We start from the raw sequence: 20,385 nt of genomic DNA on the forward strand, positions 1-20,385 counted from the left end.
TATGACAAAAGAGTGCAAACTTAATATTTTTTTGTGTAGAATTTATTAGTCCCCCGAAAACAGAATTTCAAATGTATGTGAGATGTCCATTATTTAAAGGAAGAGATAGAGAAAGATCGTTGAGATAACTCATATTTAAGAGAAGAGATAGAGGAAAAAGAATTTTTATTGTAGTTGAGATAATATGTAATCAAGTGATATTTAATCTAAAGGCAACATAGTAGTTTTGAGTTATTCGTAAATTATTTTTAAAAGTTGTATGGAATAAAGTGAGAAAAAATGATAAATTACTATACCTAAATAAGCTTAAAATGTTGTTTACTTACTACATCAGAATAAAAAAGCTTATTTTAGAATCAGTTTATTTTTTATTTCATAAGTGAACTGGGGCTAAATTATCAAATAAGTCATTTTGTTAGCTTCACCTCCCCCTTCTACTTTCACCTTCTTCTTTAGCTTGTTTGCTTGTCGTAGACGAAGTTCAACAAAGAATGAGTGCCTTCATTTCGCCCATCATTCTTCTTGCCGACTTTTTTCCTTCTATATTGTCTTTGTTGCTGTGTCTTACCATTGTCACTCTTTTTTCTTTTTCCGTTGGGAGAAGAGAAAGGTTGACATTTCCCCCCCCCCCCCCCCCCCCTCTCTCTCTCTCTCTCTCCCTATCGGCTGTAGCCAATTTGTCTTGCTCAGCCTAAATCTCTGTTTCCAATGGGTAAATGTGGGTTGAGGAGGACCCATCACCTTTATTTGCTCGTAAACTTTGTCAAGACAACTAGGGATTGTAGCCTTGAGGGTTGGCAGATGCGGGAGATACTAAGTTAGGTTGGGTCTAACTATTGAAAGACTTATTGGATTTTTTTTAAAAAAAATTTGCAATGGTATCTTAAACTGGTGTGCCGCTGAATCTTTTTATATTTCGTTCAGCTTATGATATTATGCTCCTCCTTTTCAATTTGGTACTCTAGCGAGAGTGAGCATTTTGTTTTCCTTTCTTATTTCTATCATAGATTAGGGTTTCTTACTTTTTTAGCCTTTTGGAGCTTTGCAAAGCTAGGTATTTAATTGTCGAATCACGACAAAATTGTGACTAACTTTATGCCATTTGTCCCTATAAATCCACTAGAGACATACTTTCTTATTACATTTTATTGTTTCCTCTTATAGTAAGTGTATAATTTGTGCTAAAGAGTAGCCGTCCTATTTTTTTCCTTCCAAAACGTCTCTAAATACTCTGGATCATTAACAAATCAATGTGCCTAATCACTCCGGCCATTCTCTATCCGGTTACTAATTGCGGGTTCAAACCTCATTTTTCTTGTCCCCTCACATGATTACTTTAATTTCAAATCTAGAGATGATTTATTTTCCCTGGATAATGTAATCCAATAGGGCCATCAACCCGTCCATTCCCCACCTCTCATGTCTTGGATAATGGGCACATAGTTTGTGAACTTTTTTTTGTTTTTTGGGGAATATTTCATTGCTATGGTAGGTATGATGTCGATGTTTTGTACTAAAATCTAATGCCAAGAGAATAAGGCTGGGATAAAGAGACGTCCATAAGGGCATAACTAAAATAAGATCCTAATATTTATCATGAGAGTCACCTTGGATTAAAATCTAGAGAAATTTATTAAAATTATCCTGCGTTTTACACTCGATTGCATGAATATTTATCATTTAATTTAACCTAATGACAACTAAACCAATAAAGATATTTTATTATCCTTCATTTGACCTTAAAAATTTAGTTCTCCTCTTATTTTTTTATCTTAATCTTAAAAAATATTATTTTATATTTATAGTCAATTTAATTCATCAATATAAAAAATGAGATGGCAGAAATGAAGTAGATTGTGAATGGTAAGAGAGGTATGTTTGAAAAGAAAATTTCTGAATATTTAACCTTACCTAAACTAATTGTCACACCATAGAAATTAATGGGTGTCGAGTATGAGTATCAGTTAATTGGAATCGCAATGATTGTTCCTAACTACTAACTTTGCTATGGATGACTAGGGATGAAAAAGAGAGCTTTCCAACAAATTAGTCTCATTCCAATTATTTTTTTAACCCAAGTAGACTATTCATTAAACTTATTATTATATGTATTCTATAATCCTAATAAAACAATAAACTAATCAGTATTTTATGTGGATAAATCTTTTTTAACTTAATCTAAAATTATCTAATTTTAAAAATAATAATTAATTTAATATTTTATTAGAAGTACTTGATAAAATAAATAAAAGATTTTTTTTTTTTTGATCATTGATGAGCCCGAAGGCTACCCTCCCTAGATACAGAGGCACTTTAGGCCCCACCGAGCTTTTTAGCTATCTAGTCTAGGCTTCAAGCCATATGCGTCGCCGAACAATTGCTTCGAATCAAACACCGCTGAGACCTGCTCCAAACCGTTGCGTTGTCGAGCCATCAACCGAATCAAGCCAAGCCACCAAACTACCAACCACCAAACAATTTCTCCACAATATTATTTGGGGTTGGAGTTGAACTCATGACCTCCTTGGTCATGAGCAAGGTACCTACCAACCAATTCTAGTAGAGTTGGTTGGTATAAAATAAAAGATGGGTCTAATTTGGTCAAAAACTGAGGAAAAGAAAGGGGGGATTTAGTGGTTTAGGTTGGAGTAGGAGTGGATCCTCTGTTTTGTTTAAGAATGCATTGGATCGTCATTAGATCCCAGAAGGATGATCAATAGATGAGGGGAAAGAATAGACGTCTATCCGATTGATTGAAAGGCTAGCCATGTCCATTAAAGATATAACGCGGGTTAATTTGTGTCTTTGGAGTTTGAAGTAGTGACTGTAGACTTTTTCGCATCATCGTCGTCTCGGTCGTCACTAAGATTGCAGTATCTTCTCAAAGAGATAAATAACAATAGCAGTAGTAGCTTAGGAGAAGCAGCATTGCTTGGGGTTATTTATATTAAATCATTACCTTTTAGCTAAGGAAATTTTACAATTTAATTATATTTAATTTTTTTAATTTATAATAGTAGATTTTTTTTTAGAGAAATTTGTATATAATACCCTGCTATATAATAAAATTATGATCGAGTAAATATGTACAGAAATTATCCTGGGTTAGATTTAAATTAATACCGTGAGAATATTCTAGATAGTAAACCGAGAAATTTTATTTTTAAAATGACTAAAATTTTCTTAGTATAGTTAATCTAAACTAGAGGTTCAATTAATTTAACTAACAAATCTAACAGCAGAGTATTTTCTACATATATTTATTAAATTATAAGGTTCGATTTGTAAATTATAAAAATGTAAGATGTAATACACAATTTTATTAAAAATAGAGTGTCGTATGTAAATTTTTCTAGATTTTAGTGTTCATCGGACTATAAAATACATACAGGCACTAAATTTTATATATTAAATAAAAAATAAATAAATCTCAATGAGGGCCCTACTCTCTTTTATCAATTAAATTGTAAAAGCACCTTTAACCAACTTGATCTCTGTTTTATTTTTTCAGCCCAAATAACTATCAAGAGCCACTTTAGAGAGAGAGAGAGAGAGGCCCTCGGTTGATTGAAAAGGTGAGAGAAGCATCCAAATATAATACAAGCTACTCGTCTCTCCCATTATCTTGGAGGCGAGGCAGTTCGTGGCCTTCAAAGTATTCATTTCTTATCGATATTACTCAAGCCTATATAATATGAAAAGGTTGTTCAATGACATAAGAAGATATCTCTACTTAAAAGAGCGATTGCGTGCTAAGTGCGATCAAGCCTTATATTTGTAAATTAGACATCAAAGTTAATTTAATTACATTTTGACCCCTTCAATAATTATTTTGTAGCATTTTCACCTACCCAAAAGAAAGTAGGTAGACACATTATCTAAACTATTTAAATGTATCACTATGCATTCTTTTATCAATATTTTGATAGAAAATTCTTATAAAAATTATCTTAAAAATCTAACAAATTTAATAGATGAATAAAAATACCCATATCGCCCTTTCCGTCAACTCTTTTAGCGACTTCTATAATAACTTCTCTAAGTATTCAATTGTAAATTAATATTCTCTAATTCCTCTAAAATTTAACTATAACATGAGAGGGGAAGAGGAAGTGAGGACATTTTTATCCATCTAATTAGTAAGGTAATTTTTCAACAAATTTTATAACTAAAATTCTAAGAGATGAGCCTTAGCGTTACGATTATATAATTCAAGAGGCGTATTTGTCTAATTTTTTTAGAGAAGTATTAGTGATACGGAGTGATAATTGAATCGGTCAAAATATAATAAACCTAAAAATATCCCAAATAAAGCTCATTCCTGTGATGAAACTTGTGCATGTAATGTTCGAATTCCAACTCCTTGTGACGAGAATGATCAATGCAAATCAGTATATATATATAGTATAAGGTAGTGGGAGCTAAAACAAAATTATTTGTTTGAATATGGCAGTTTGGACACTACTGGATTGACTCATTTCTTAGCTTTATTTTAGATAGCTCCAATTAATCTAATAAAATGGAGTGTTATGTTGTGAACTAAATTAGAAATGTAATTATTATCTTTGATGTACTATAAAGAAAATAGTTTTGAAGAGAAATTAATAATATAATATACCAAAATGACTCTTGACTCTTTGATCTTAAAATATGTTAGTTTCAAAATATCATTATTAAACTTTTATTTTTAAAAGGTGCATATTATTTTGTGTTCTTTCCGAGTCTTAAGAGTTTGGAGATGTGTAACTCCACATGATTGTGGGCTTATAAGCCTGCAAGAATTAGGGCTGTGATGTGTTTTTTTAAGTTTTGTAGGCTTTTATTTATTTATTATCCTTTAGAATAAGTTTTTTTTGTTTTGTTTATAGTGTTGCGGGCTATTCTTTATTATGTTTTTTAAGAAGTCTTTTATCTCCTTATGAAGTCTTCAGCAAATTTCTTTTTCTTCTTCTTTTTTAAAAGCCTTGCAGGCTTGAAAGTCTGCAAGCAAATTTACCTTGCAAGGTTACTATTTATTTTGAAGTCCTACAACCTTACAAGCCCACTATAAGCAGTTTGTAAAAGGTCCTACGGGCTTACACAAGCAGAAGTGTAACTCTGAGAGTAGATTTAAAACAAATTTATTACATTTGATGTGATATACAAAAATAAAAATAAATAAATTTTGAAAGAAAATTAAAGATAGCAGTATCAAAATATTATCATTATGTTCGTAAAATATATGTGTAAATTGTTTCAGAGCTAAACTCGTAATGTGATAATAATACAAACTTAGACTTATTTTATTTTTATCTTTTCTCTCACCTTTTTTTCTAACTTGGTTAAAAACTAACTGCTGTTTGGTTACTGAAAATGATGGGTAATTCCTAATTAAGTTCAGAGGTTTTTTGTTAACTTCAGAACCAAATGGAACCTAAGACGCTTGTACAAAATTATGAAAACGGAAGTTGAATGCGTTCCGTTGAGGTAATAAACCGAATTTATTATATTACTAAAGCTCGTCTGACAAAAGAAGTTGGTTCTAAACACTGGCTGCTGTAAAAGGACTTTTATTGACAAGTTAATAGTCCTACACTCTACCTGTAGCCATGCATACTTCTTAGCAACAAGAGCTACACTGAAGAAACCATACTATATACTAGGGAAACTACTCCAGATATCATCAAAATTCGAGAATGATACAAATTGTACACCAAAGTTCAACTGTGACCTTATTTACGAGGAGGCCGTTTACTATCACACAATCTTGCCTAGATTAGATATGATTAGGAATTACACATCACTAGTTGAAAATTCTCATCTTAGCTAAGGAAATTATTTGCAAGAACTAATAGGGCGTATCAAGCATATTGAACTTCAGGATATGTATATTTCGGGACCTGAAATGATGTAACCACCATGTATAGCCATACCTAGACCTAGCAATGGTTGAAAGATCCAAGTCAGATTGAAACTACTCTCATGATTATGAAGGAAGGAGATTGACTTCCTTTAAATAGCATCATGCCATATCAAGGAGTACCTTGCATTACAACTGAAGGAATGTAACATTTCGTGGAGCTATTTCCTTTGTAGCACAAGGGGTGATTTAAAAGTTCGCTGTCCAACCAAGATGATTGAGCTGGTTTCGCTGAAAGGCTCCGATCTGAGCTCCAGGAGTAGCCACCACCCCAAGACCTACATTACCACCTAAACCGGGTGGGACCGGTTGATGGATCAAATGGTGTGGGCTTGGAATTGAGGTCATCTGGGCTGGTTGCGCTGAATGATACATGCCAGGGTATTGTACATGAGGAGCCTGTCCAGCTGCGTCGAATGAGGCATGGCCTTGATGGGTTGGTACATATGCTGCATGGGCTCCTGCTTGTGCAGGTAAGTTATAAAATGGAGCAGGCTGCATACTTGGAAGCTCTCTTGGTGTTTGAATCCAAATATCTGAAGCCTCCGCCTATCAAAATGGTAAGGCATGTTCATAACTCTAGATAAACACCGGTTTGTATCAAGAAAATTTGTACCTATACTTGTAATCAAACAGACATAAGCCTACTTTTAACCTTTTTACAGATTTTTTTCGTCTCTTTGGCTTAATTGTTTCTAAACTATATAGATTTTAAAATTAGAGATATGCCTTATCTGCTGAAAACTATACTAGACTTGGATAAATAAGAAATGTTTATATCATTGATTAATCTTTTTTGTTTTTGTTTTAGAAAAATTGTATTTAAGTCTCCTGTGGTTTAACATAATCGTACAAAATCTCTTTGTACTTTCAACTTAAGCACTTAACCCTTCCGTAGTCTGTATAAAAGTGCAACCGTTCATTTTTCCATCATGTTGGATGATACTAACTTTCTATTGTCTGGTGTAACTGTTTCCTGACATTATTGCACAACCTACCTGTTGGTTAACATAGGTAATTTATCATATCGTTGCTATCATTTGTTTGTCCACTTATTACGTTGCCAAAGCAATAATTATGGAAGGCTATGTACCTGTGGATTTGGAATGTAAAAGCTGCTGTCTTTATATTTGAATCCATTGGCATCTTCAAGACCTGTAGTGCTCCTACCTGTGCCCGAACTAATGGGATACCCAGTGGGATTGGAGTAATTACCGAATCCGATGGTGCTGGCAGCAGGGACTGGCTTGTATGAAGATGTTGCATACTTCATGCTCCCCGTGTTTAAGGGTGTGCTTCCACCTGGCATCAGTAAATAATTGCTCCCATTTGGAGTTTGAGGGTATGCAGCATTGCTTGAATAGTTTTGCATTGCCACAGGTGGAATATATACCGGAGAGAAGATATGGCGGTATTGCATGAAATTTGGGAATTGTGCCATGTGGACCTGTGGGTACATCTGTGCTACTGGTTGTTGCTGCTGCTGGACTGACTGTTGTTGCTGCAATTCCATAGTGTTTGACAAGTGAATTCCATTTGTTGGTAGTGAGCTCATGGCCTGACAGATATTTGAACAAGATGGTTACGGAACTGTGGATTGATTTTGTAATTTATGATCTGAGAAAATCAATGATCCAACCCAGAAATGCGAATAAGATAGTAAAATTATAAAAAGGAATTATCTCCATATCGCATGCGTAATTCAACAATCTCAGCAAAAGAAAAGTTAGGAATTCTAAAGGGGGAATGAATACTACTATATATATATATATATATATATATATATATATAACATTATAAAAAGCACAGCTTGGTTTCTATGTTATCCTAGTGTCCTGCAAAGTTGAGAACTAATCTCAAGAGGTAAGAAGGATGGTTCAGAGGTCACATGCTAAATATATGTCTATATATATATTGAAGAAATTTAATGAAGGACAAAATTTAAAATCTACACAGGAAAGGACAATACAAATCCATTGAGATCCAAATAGGTAAAGAATCTTTCTATGTTGATAACAAAATAAATTGATTTTGGTCATACTGTCAGCAGCACCTAGGCTAAACAATGACATCTACATAAGTATCCAATAAACAAGTAAATCAGAGAGTGAAGTTACCTCAGAAGCTAATGCTAGATCCTGGTCTCTCACATTATCTTCAACCCCTGTATGGAGAAATGACATGCCGTACCTTGTATGTGGGCTATATGCCTGCCTCAATGTATCAAGTTAGTTTCAACTATAAATTTATGGCATTGTTCTCTAAATAAAATTTATTTGTTTTAAAAAACTCCTGTCTTAACACCTAGGCTCCAGCCTTAGATGGAATATAATTAGGCTATGCTTAGGTCCCGCCTAAGTGACCTGTCTTAGCATCTCATGTTATATTTTGATATGAAAATTGACTTTGAAATTCAATATTATTGTACATGTTGTCAATTAGTGGATTCAAATAGCTTACATAGTTCTTAACAAGAATACATTAGTATATTATTTAGATTTTAGGTATTGATTTTAACTTCTTTTCTAATTATTATTTGATTATTTCTTTTATTTGTTAATTTGTTAACCGTCTTGAATTTTGAGTGCCCGCCTAGGCACTACACGATCCCTTGTCCGCCCGACTAAACCTATAGTCCTTTAAAACCTTGAAATAGATTACAGAATAAGTACAAATTCCTGAGGATGGAATTTAGAAGATTCTGTCAGACTCAAGTAACATATACCTGCACTAGAAATTTAGCCAACATAGATTTCTTATTTTGCTACAACTACAATTTCGATATGATAGGACCTGTTATGCATATTGCATATAAGGAATAGCTGACTCACTTTGAAGCTTTCTAGGCTTGGGCTGTCTTGAAGAAGTTGTGTGTCAGGCAATCTATAAGCAGATGCCTGGTTTGATACCATAACAATCTGTTGGTAGTTGCTTACTTCTTCAGGATGCAAACTCTCCTTATTTTCAGATAACGGCTGCACCAATTCAGCATTTGATGCAGGAGAATCTGATCGACTAGTTCTCACTTGAGAATCCATTGGATCTGTCTGGTCTGAAGCAGAGACCTGTTCACTGCAACCCACAGATGCTGATACAGATGTGCTGCAAAACAAAGTTATCCATAAGTAACTCCTTTAAGATAAATCAGCTTTCTCCTGGGGTGTATCAGCATAAGAATAAAAAAGAATAGCTTTTAATCCTATACACAATTATTAGCTTGCAAATTACTCTAGAAGTTTAAGCTATTGTAAAATGGTAGTTTTAATCTTTTATATTTCAACGCTCCCCATCACTTCTAGGCTTGAGAAATTTTAAGAGACCAAAGAAATGGCTTTGAATCAAATGAATAGAGATTTTATATTTTAGATGACAAAGTAGACATAGCAGGATTTGAACTCAGAACTGCCTACTCGAATAGCCTCCTAGTCTGAGAATGGGGCAAGTTTAAGAAAGAGTTATGAAACTAAATGACAACACATTAAAGTAAATCATCAAATCAAGAATTGAAGTACACGAATTATCTACAGTGTTCATTTTGAAGAAAAAGTTTCGCTGTAAACCATATTGCATTGTCTGAAGTAAGATTTGAATAGTTATAAAAGAAGAAAGAAAAAAAAAAAAAGGAAACCTCAGAGAACAATGATCATTTGGCTCTTTCAGACTTCCAACTGCTTGCATATTAGAAGAGACAGCCTTCACGGAAACAAGACCAGCTTCAAAAGTACCAAAGATCAGATGAGCTCGCTCAGACTCTGGCACTAAGAGATGTTTAGGTATGATGACATGCTCCTGGTCACGAATATTAACTTGTGAAAGCTTCTCAAAAACATCTGTCACTTCCACTTGATTTGAGCCTACAGAAATGTCAACACTAACTGGAGGACTTCGAGCCATTTCAGAGACACCACGGTTGCCATTGCTGGGGTTTTGGCTTGGTTTTGGTTTCCATTCCATGGTGGGCTGTCCAGCTACATAACCATACAAGTTATTGCCTTTAAAAAAAGCACCAATTATAACATTGAAACCACAAGATGTACAAAGAAGCATAACTAGGATGTCCTAACCACCAAAACTTCTACACTTCCAGTTATACCGTAGCATTAGCTATCCATGTATTCATTGATTTCATTCCTTCATAAACTATAGATAGGGAGTATAAGTGCTGCATGTAATAGAAAATTTTAATGATTGGGAAAGATGCCACCAACAAAACCAATAACATATACGGCAACAATAGCACAATAACAACAAACCAAACCATAGTCCCAAAGAATGGAGGTTGTATAAATGGATCATTTTCATCCGTTTAACTCTATTTAGGGCAACTGTCAAATCAAGTATGATGTGCTTTTCTTACAACATTTTCACAAGTCACTTTCAGTCTTCCCCTCCCTTTTAAGGAACTATGGATACATATAATCACTACTCCATAACAGTGCACCATGTGGTCTTGATGGAACATGTCCTAACAATCTCACTTGATTCTCACATAACTTCTCTAGGAATATTATCCCTACTTCCTAGCTAATATCAAATGCAATCATTTCTTTCGAACCTTCCTAGTAACCCCAGTCATCCTTCTCAAATTTCTCATATCAATGACACTCAACTTCTGCATATATTATTTCCTAATACCCTAACAACCTATTCCATGAAAAATGTTTGATCTTTTAAAGGTTCTACAAAATTTTGCTATTAACAACAAATTGCATACATAACCAATTTAACCATTATTCTCTAATCTAACCATCATGTCCTCCTCAATTTTACCTTTTTGTTGAACTATAAATTCAAAAACCAGATTCCAAAGTAACAAACAAACTACTATCAATTTGTTACAATAAAAAAAATATAGAAACCATTATTTTCTAAAAATTTAAACTTTCAGAGTAATTAGTAAATTAACATAATATCATAATAAAGGTTCAGAGTTCGAATCCTGACAGACTGCTGCTTGTTTAAATAAAATGTCCACCTATTTAAATTTAAGCTCACCTATTTAGATCTCTCAAAATATCTCGAAGTCAAAAGTGATGGAGAGTATCAGAATATAAAAACCATTCTTTAGCAGCTTAAGTTTAGAACGATTGGTGAGTTAAACATAATTTTAAGTTCAACTAAAATTGCATTCCACATAATCAATCATAGTCCACCTTACCATACAGCATTTAGATTCTAAGATTCTTTCACAAACTTCTAGTTCAATAATCAACCTTACCTTAGATCGATCAAATAAAACAATGTTAGCATACGCCATGGGATTATTCTAAGATTCTTTCACAAACTTCTAGTTCAATAATCAACCTTACTTTAGATCGATCAAATAAAACAATGTTAGCATATGCCATGGGATTTCACATTGAATGTAACCATAGTTTTTCATCTATAACATTGAAGAGACTTACAATTGAACTTTGGCACAACCTTATTTACATAACGCACGTAGTTATCTCTCTATTGATTTCTCTATTATTGGCCATAACTCCATGATTTATTTTCAAAATTAATATAATTAAAAAATGCTCTTTCAAAATCCACCATATCCAACCTTACTAAGTTTCACCTGCTCAAAAGCATTTGTAACCTCAAGCGATCTAAATTATCAACAGAACTTACAATACATATCCATGTCTTGCCTATTTGGCTCAACAGTCTCAACCTAGGAGACAAGCATATTAAGGCAATATTTAAGGAAACATTTTCAACTTACTTTCACTTAAAGTTATTTCATGCATGATGCAGGTCAAGCCATAATCAATTAAAAAGCAAAAGAAACAACAAACATCTCGAAGTATCAGCAATTGATTTGGCAAAAGAACAAAAGCTATTAGTATGAACCAACTTAGTTAACACTTACCAAGTAAATGACAACATCTTTTGAAGTACGAAACACCAAGAAAACTTCTTTTTTTTTTGTAAAAAAAACCTCCAACTCAACTATTCAAGGAAAGCATCTGACACCAATCAAGTATAAATTTATCCTAAAAGGACCCCTGCTCATATCTATCAGAAACCAAACCAAACCATTATTCATTTGATTTCATAAGAAGATTCAGTAAGGTTTCAAATCATTACTCAACCCACTAGAATTTATGAAAGTAATGTTTGTTTCCTGATGCTACAGTGCAGCAACCCTGTTCCAAAATTCAGCAAGTTAACATTAATTGCAAACACAATAACCAGTATTCAGTATGAAAAATAGCTATTCCTCCAACAGCATGCAGTATGAATTGCCATTTGGATGGAAATTTCTTGTATTATTGAAACCCAAGGTTAAGCAAACCAGATATCTGGCAGAAAAGTGAAGTGTGTTTCACAGATGTATAGGTTAATAAACATAATGTGACAGATACGTAGAGTTCCCCAGAGAGACAGATGTTAATATGATATTTCAATATTTCTAATAGTAAGTATTTATGTTTTAGCATAAACAATATGTATTATATAGAGTTACAGACCACACAAATTCATATCCCAAAATCTCTTCAGATATGATACAAAATAGCATGGAAATATTTACCTTTCTGATGACCGAGATATTGCTGGTGTAGTTTAACATTATATTGACTGGACGAATATAATCTGTTATTTGATGGCAGAGACTGAGAATTGCGGCTGTTTTTTGATGGGGCAGGGTGCTCTGCTGAGGGTGCATTTTCCTTTGCAATTACTGAAATTGAGAAACTGTTTGATGTGGATGTACCTGCTGAAGAACGGTCAGAAGACTGTTTCCGCACACCAACTACTCCAACTTCGCGCCGTATAGCTCCTATAGTGCCAGCTGATCTATCAGGAGACGGAACATGGACTGGATCTGATGAAGAAGCGCACAGTCCAACCATAGAGTCGCTTGACAAAGATGTAGTAGAAAGCACTTTAGTCTGAACTCCTTTTTGTTCCAATTTATTCGGACTTGATACTCTCCAGCGTGTCCCTTCTGGTACTAGTGGCCTATGCTCACCATAGGACTTGATATCCTTGGAGTGGTTTAAAGATGAATCACTCGTGCCATTTAAAACTTGAGTTGCCATTTGTGTCTCAGCATTTTTGGCAACTGAGTGTTTTTGATCAATTACCTTTCCAATAGAACTGCAGAAAAGTATTAAATAAACATAGATAAATAAAAATGTTCAATAAATAGTGTATTAAGTTACATGGAAATCTCAAGAGCAAAAACGATATGCTGCTCATACTGAAATTTGCAAATAAATTCTCTAAACTTTAGGAAGAAAACACACATGTGACCACTTAAGATGCTACTGTAAAAGAAAAAGAAACATCTATCTCTGAAAGATCATTGCAAGCAAGAATACGTGTAAACATAAACTAGGAAATACAACAAAAATGCAAAACATTCAACCATATCATAGAGATCATGTAACAGCAAAATACAGGTTGCATGATGAAAAGTAAGCTGGAACTGAATCTTAGATAAATTAATGATTTTAGGTAAAGGCCTTAATTGATCAAAGAATAAAAAATCAAAGGCATTCTCCAGAGGTTTAAAAATAAGGAATATTAAATTTTAAAATAAAGATATGGTAGTATAGTACAGTCCTAAGTTTTGGGATTCCATAAGTCATGAATTTTCCTGGTCAAAAACAATCATCAAAGAGAAGTCCTGCAGAAGGGCCCAGAAATAACTGGAAGTACTTAGACAAGTAGGAATTTGTCTTAAGTTTCAAAATATTGTACTAAATTTCGAAAATCCATAATTCATGAATTTTCATGCTAAAAAAATCATCAAAGAGAAGTCATACAGAAGGGGCCATAAACAACATGAAACTAATTAAGCAAGTAGGATTTCGTCCTATACATGACAGCAGCAGGAGCTCAAGTATCCTAGTGGAGCAGAACTTCACATAAGAGAATGACATGAGGCAGTGAAGATGCTGATGTAGTTAACTAATTGTAAGAAGAGGAAAGAGAAACACAAAACTCAATCAAGGAACACTCCTACACAAGAATCTTGGCAAAATTGAGAAGTTATTGGGCCTTAATAAGGTCGCACGCAATTTGCTCAACCACTATATATGTAGGCAAGCAAGACAAACTGTGCATCACACATACAGTCCATGCTATTATGTTCTGCTATCTTTCAGGGTTAACATTATTTTGTTATCATGGAGTCCAAGAATTACAATTATCCAAGCTACGGTCAACACTCAAAAGAAATTAGAAAGTCGTCTAAGAATCCTCTAATACAACATATTATCTTAGAATTACCTGGCTTAATAGTTTATTTTTAGAAATAGGTATTGCGTTAAATAGTAAATAGTACGCATAAGATACTTCCCTTTTCCTGCAATGGCATAGGCATATAGCCAACTTAGTTTCTACAAGAGAGATGTCAAATATGAAAAGCACCTATTCCAAATTTCCTCATTTTTGTATCAATATCTTTAATCTTATCACAGTGACGCATTTATATAGCAAATTAGACCAAATGTTGATTAAAGAGCCTGAAACCCACTCATCGTCGTGTACAACGAGAGGAGGGCATATTTTACTCATCGGTATAGCAGAAAGATAAACTTCTAGAATATTGTGTACATAGAAATCAGAACTCCATGTGACAGAACAAAAATCAAACAAATCTAACAATCTAAAATATGCAGAAGATTTCAGGAGGGTTACCATATTTTCTAATTGACATAAATGATCCTATAAGGCACATGATGTTTTCTTCTTTTTTTCAATTTCCTTAGCAGGATGAGGCTTGCAGTAGGCAAAGATATAATCAAAGAAGACAAAATCCACAATACAGAAGGATCCAAATATACAATATACAATATCCAATGTGAGCATAAATCAAGCTAACAGTGTATCTTCACCTATAAAATTAACAAAAAAATAACACAAAGTTTATGCCATTCCAAAGCGCTGGGACTAACCAAAATAAAAATACAAGAAAATTAAGAATCCAAGATATATCAAGTGAACAATATATGTACATACATATGTATCACTCGCGCACACACCCACACACATACACGTACGTGTGTGTATGCATATATTTACCTCTTATCAGAACAATCAGAAATAATTTGCTCTTTGATACAAGCATGATTTTGAAGTGTAACTGATTCTGGTTGAGATTCAATATCCTTATCAGCCTTTTGGTTCATCCTGTTGTCCTTCACAATGCGAAATTCTTGGACAATTCCTGCACTATTCCTCTATTATACATTGCATGAATATCTAGAACTAAATTACAGAATTAAAATTGACAGTTATTCAAGGGAAACTAAATATTACAAACTGTTAAATGGTTGATGTCTGAAAAAGTCAATTTTAATTACAAAATAGAAACCAACAAGAACCATAGATACAACCTATAATTACATTTTGAAAACTATGATCACTAAAATCCACCAATCCAATTAGTAAATTGACATCAAGAATAAGCAAAAATGTTTTAAACAGAAATAATGGACAATAAAAAGAGCAAAGTAAAGCATGATAAAAAAAATTCAACTTTCTCCTATACCATCTTCTACTTCTCCTTACAGTGTTGAAGAGGGGGTTTGAGCATGCAAGTTTATCTGATTAAATTAACCAAATTATAATCAATTAAGCTATGAGCGACAACCCATAACCTGGCATGCCAAGAGCATCCAGTTCAGAAGTTCAACATGATTGTGTTCATGAATAAAACCCAGAAAAATAAAATCATGCCTATATGAAGTTATAAAAAATATACCAAGCATGAGAGTGACTTAAGGAGATTTATTAATCATGGATATTGGATATCACCATCATATAGATAAAAAAAAAATCAACCTTGTAATTCATAGATTCCGGATAAGGTTCTAGCCTTCTAGGGATGTAATATCTAGCAGGATATACATGGTCATGAGCAGAGAACAGATGCACATCCTGCAAGTGTATTTTACAGGTTCCCTATACTTTACTTGAGATACAAGTTCGTCCATAGAATGAAGAGACAATTCTAAAAGATAATCAGGAACACATATAACCAGGTACTGCAGTTCAAGAAAAACCTCCTCTTCTAGCATTTTGATCTGATGGAATTTGAGGTTTTGCCATATGGATCCTGTTTTCTCTACGAATCCTCACATCAGTGAAACCGTTGAAACCGGCATTCTGAAACCAATGAGAAATAATGTCAAATATCAAAAGTACCTAATAGAATGATCATAATTCACTTGAAATGACAGGATGACATGCAAATATGCAATAAATGGTGACACAAGAAATCTTCCAGATATGTAAAACTGAAAAAAGATAGAGGTTGCTACAAACAGAATTTGATAATATGAAAGGAACTATTTTCCAATTATCAAAAAGTTCCTTAATAGATATTCACATCAACCAAGTTCAATAAAGCAAGAACAAAGTAACAATTAACAAGAAGATAAAGACTAATTCTCAATTGATGCATTCCTAATGATCAGGGTTATCAAAAGAAAAAACAGCAAATCACTTCAGAAAAAGCAACACCCTCTTATCAGAGGGTCTCTCTGTTCTAATTCTAAGAGCAAATCAATGATGCATGTCATACCTCCTTCTTCTTGTCCCTTCTCCTTCTAACCTCGTGAAATGGATCTGCAGGAAATACATAATTTTATTAACTATAATATCGCCATAAAAATTAGGATAGCTTTCCCAACAAGATAGTTAATATACTTTAAAAAGGGAAAAAAGGCTTGCTGAAAAACATGTTTATCTAAAACATAGAGATAAACAATCAAGATCTTAACACTTGCGCAATTACAGAAAAGAAACTTGCAAACAGATCTTAGGCATTGGAAGGGATGCATGTAACAGCATCTATTGTCAGCCACAAATCTAATGGCATGACGACTGAATTCCCCAAAAGCCCTTCAGATAATAAATATTTGTATTTTTTATTTTATCCAAAAATGAGGAAGAAAAATTAGAAATAGATAAGATAGAAGCAATAACATATATATAAGAAAACAGTTTCTCCAAGCTTTAGATAAATAGCTTCATGAAATTTTTTGATCCATGCTAATGATGCATCAAAAAGTGAGATATAGCAGCCAAAACCTTCTAATTATGGTGATCAATGATGTGACATATGTTCACAATTTTAACGAGATAACTTCCACAGACCTGCAAAAAAGAAAAGGGCTTCCTCATAATTTAATGTTGTTTCTCGGTATAGCTGCACTGAACATTATCTTTTGAAAAACAAATAAGCATTATAGAATTTCTAAACTTCCTATAAGAATGACCTCAAGCAACTAGTCAATGAAGTACTATGAGGAATGCATCAACTAGTTCATCCACTAAGCCTCTAGATCCACCAGAAAACCATCATCATCCAAGTCATTTGATATTAAATAAATGATACCGTGTCAGCAATACCTATCTGAAAGTTGCACTACTTGATGACGCATAAAGCTGACAGAGAACCAGTTCACTTTTTTTTTTGGCAAACCAGTTAACTTCTTTCAATTGGAAAATCTTATAGTAATTCCATGCTCCTTCTCCTTGTTGATGTCCTCAATACAAAATAAAATTATATGTATATATGTTGAAATCCGTCGGATGTAGTTAAGGTCATCCGGTTGTGTTTTGCAACTTTGACCTTCCCCCTTTTAGTTTTTTAGAACATATCTAGCTCAATTACCAAATTTCTAAAAGGATTTTGCATGTACACTCCTCAACAGTTTCTTATTTGCATGTGTACCCTTTTAAATTTCATATTCCCATTACACTTTAAAACTGATAGTTTTTTATGTGGATGCCTGAGGTTACTTTTGACACCTATAAGTTAAAAAGTTTAGTAACTTAGCAGACAAAAATGTATACATATCCTTAACTAAAAGAAATGTATGTAAATAAGAATAAAGGTTTTTTTGTCTTTGACGGTTAACTTGATGACTTTTAATGGTTTATTATGTTTGAGGAGTAATCATGCAAAAAAACAAGGATTTTAAGGGGTATCTATGCAGAAAATCAAATATTTAGAGGGGTATACATGCAAATAAGAGATTTTAGAATGATACACATGCAAGAGAACCCTTTCTAAAATATGATTGTCTCATTTATGGACAAGATATAACATTACTTCCAGCTGCTTTAATGTAGATACTGTTCCATACATATTAACATGCACCTATGAACAAAGTTCACTTATCTAATTTTCTAGCTGCAAAGGTTCATCTCCATTCTCCATGTGTACACTTCACTACAGATAGCATTACATGCCAATGGGCCTTTATCTCTTGAAAATGAATTGCTTCTAAATGATAGATTCATAAGTGAATAAAATGTTGTTCGTTTATAAAGGTAAATTGTCTGTCAAATGATTTCAATTTAAGGGTTCATATGAACTTTGATTCCCAGAACAAACCCAAGCCAACAAGTTCATCGCTTCGTACACTCGTATACCGCAAGCAATAAACTCAATCTTTATGACAAGACGCTATGACACCACAAACACTTACACCGAGCAAAAATATTCCATGCCTAGTGCAGCCAAAGCCACCAAGAATAAAAAAGCAAGAAATATCCAACGCAATCTTACACCAAACAAAGCAAGTAGGTATACCTTGGTTGAGCAATCTCTGAGCGGTCTCGTTGGGGTCCATATTGGACTCCCTGAGCACAGCGTAGATGTCAGCCTCGGAGTGGTCACCGACGATCTCTCTGATCGATTGTATCGTCTTCCGGACGCGAAACGAGATCGCCTGCGCACCGCCGCCGCCGCCGTTGGTCCGAGAACCCAAGACCATTTCCGCCTTGATCGAACCGATAATTGCTGCGGACAAAAACCCTAGCTCGAAAGCAAAGTGATCGAAGAAAACGGATGAGATAGGGATTAGGGTTTTGGACTCGTCTGGTGTTTGTGGTGATATAAAACCCTAGAGAGAGGCAGAGAAAGAGACGAGAGAGGTTTGGTATCCCGAGTTAAAACGATCCCGGGTGATGATGAATATTAAATGACGGAAAGGTCCTCGGATAGTAAGGTTAGTGGGGATTGGATATTTGGAGAACTTTATCGGGCCAATGCCCAATGGTTGCACGAGGTTTCTAGAGGAGATTCAAAATTGTCGGTGGTTTTTATCTCGAGAGATGGGTTGAGTCGGGTCTAACCAGTTGTGACCGTTAATTTGTGGAGGATAACTATAACTAGAAATTTTTAGTGTAGATCTTCTTATTTACTTTTAGTAACATATTATTTTGTTATCATTAAAAAATTCTAAAATATTTCTTCTGTTAGTTATTTATTAGATTTTTCATGAAAACAATGAGAATCACTTGATTAATTATAAGTTTTCTAGAGACTATTTTATTATTATTTTAGAGAAAAAAAACAGCAGAGGAGGATAACAATTATGTGAGCAAGAAAAGGAAATCTTTTCAAGTTCAATGCAGTTGTCTTATATGTTCTTTTTTCTATTCCTACGGATATTGATACAGAGTTTGTTAGTCACATTTTTAATTATCCTACGACTCGATCTCATATTATGTATAAAAATTATGAAGAAGAGTGAATCATATCTTTAAAAAGGGGGAATATAACATCCAACATCGGGGTGGTATGGTATATCATGAGTGGAGGATAAGAGTTTATTCTATATTACTCTTATTTCACAAACTCCTAGTAATGAGATAATACTTATTTTTAGGATTCTTTTACCTAAAGTTAAGTACTCTAGTAAAGAGGGGAGTCTGGAATTCATGTGGATGAAACCAAAAATTAGGAAATGCAACGAGGGTGTCATTTATGAGGGTTGGCCAATAAGATAATTAGAGGTGACGTGATCTATTTTTCGATTGGCTAGCTTTCTCGTAACCCAATCAATCAAATCTTTGTGCTCAAATCTGATTATACAAAATTTTAGTGTTTTGATAAGTGAAATAGACATGATTTGTATTCAGTTTTGATTTTATCAAAACTTATTACTTTCGCTTTTTGAAAGAAGAATCATACGACGACTCATAAACTCCTCTCAGTGCTATTAGCTAATGAAAGAAGGAAATAGATATGTAAGAGGGAAATAGGCATATGGCTTATGTAAATTGAAATTTTGATTGATCAAAGAGCATTATCGATCTAGAATGTGTTGAAGAATCCTATCACTTGAATTGGAAGTCTTTGATGAGCGATGTTAGGGAGATTGCTAGGGAAAACAAAACCGACAAGTTGGCCTTGAGTAGCCATTGAATTCAAAAGATTAGATAAGATTTAAGAGTATAGAATAAAAATGTAAGAGAATAATATATCCCCTTGCCTAATGCCATGGGTATGGATGATCCAATTAGTTGGCTTCCCAAATAAGGAAGAAGAATTTAACAGATGAGATACAAGCAAAGATCCAGTCACATCATTTTCGAGAAAAAATAATGAGATAGAGTATACATGATTGCCTCCCAATTTAGCCGCTTATAGGTCTTTTTCTAAATCCAATTTTAACATTGTCATAAAGGGACCACTCTCGTAGATGTGAGCGAATGCGCAAGCTCTTGTGAGATACAAATATTGTTAT

The 20,385-nt window shown here is 33.8% G+C and overlaps 1 protein-coding gene across 5 annotated transcripts; it reads right to left on the reverse strand.

Annotated features, from left to right (window-relative positions):
* Window positions 1–5,636: 5,636 nt before the first annotated feature.
* On the reverse strand, window positions 5,637–18,808 carry LOC140773068 (uncharacterized). Of its 5 annotated transcripts, none has more exons than XR_012106403.1 (11): window positions 18,444–18,805; window positions 16,425–16,468; window positions 15,904–16,006; window positions 14,921–15,065; window positions 12,420–12,988; window positions 9,528–9,867; window positions 8,731–9,001; window positions 8,017–8,109; window positions 6,993–7,457; window positions 6,023–6,448; window positions 5,637–5,918 (listed from the first exon to the last, which is right to left on the reverse strand). XR_012106403.1 is itself a non-coding variant. In XM_073115418.1 (11 exons), the coding sequence occupies exons 4-11, from the start codon at window positions 15,947–15,949 to the stop codon at window positions 6,089–6,091; spliced, it is 2,289 nt and encodes a 762-aa protein (XP_072971519.1). In that variant the 5' UTR covers window positions 15,950–16,006; window positions 16,425–16,468; window positions 16,934–16,999; window positions 18,444–18,583; the 3' UTR covers window positions 5,848–6,088. The 5 variants fall into 5 exon arrangements, 4 of the variants coding, with proteins under 4 accessions (XP_072971519.1, XP_072971520.1, XP_072971518.1 ...); XM_073115418.1 differs by adding an exon at window positions 16,934–16,999 and having other exon boundaries at window positions 5,848–6,448; window positions 18,444–18,583; XM_073115419.1 differs by adding an exon at window positions 16,934–16,999 and having other exon boundaries at window positions 5,848–6,448; window positions 15,880–16,006; window positions 18,444–18,583.
* Between the last annotated feature and the right edge of the window lie 1,577 nt (window positions 18,809–20,385).

The sequence above is a fragment of the Typha angustifolia genome, chromosome 13 (assembly GCF_048772165.1).
Source record: "Typha angustifolia cultivar Huaian chromosome 13, ASM4877216v1, whole genome shotgun sequence".
Lineage (NCBI taxonomy): Eukaryota > Viridiplantae > Streptophyta > Magnoliopsida > Poales > Typhaceae > Typha > Typha angustifolia.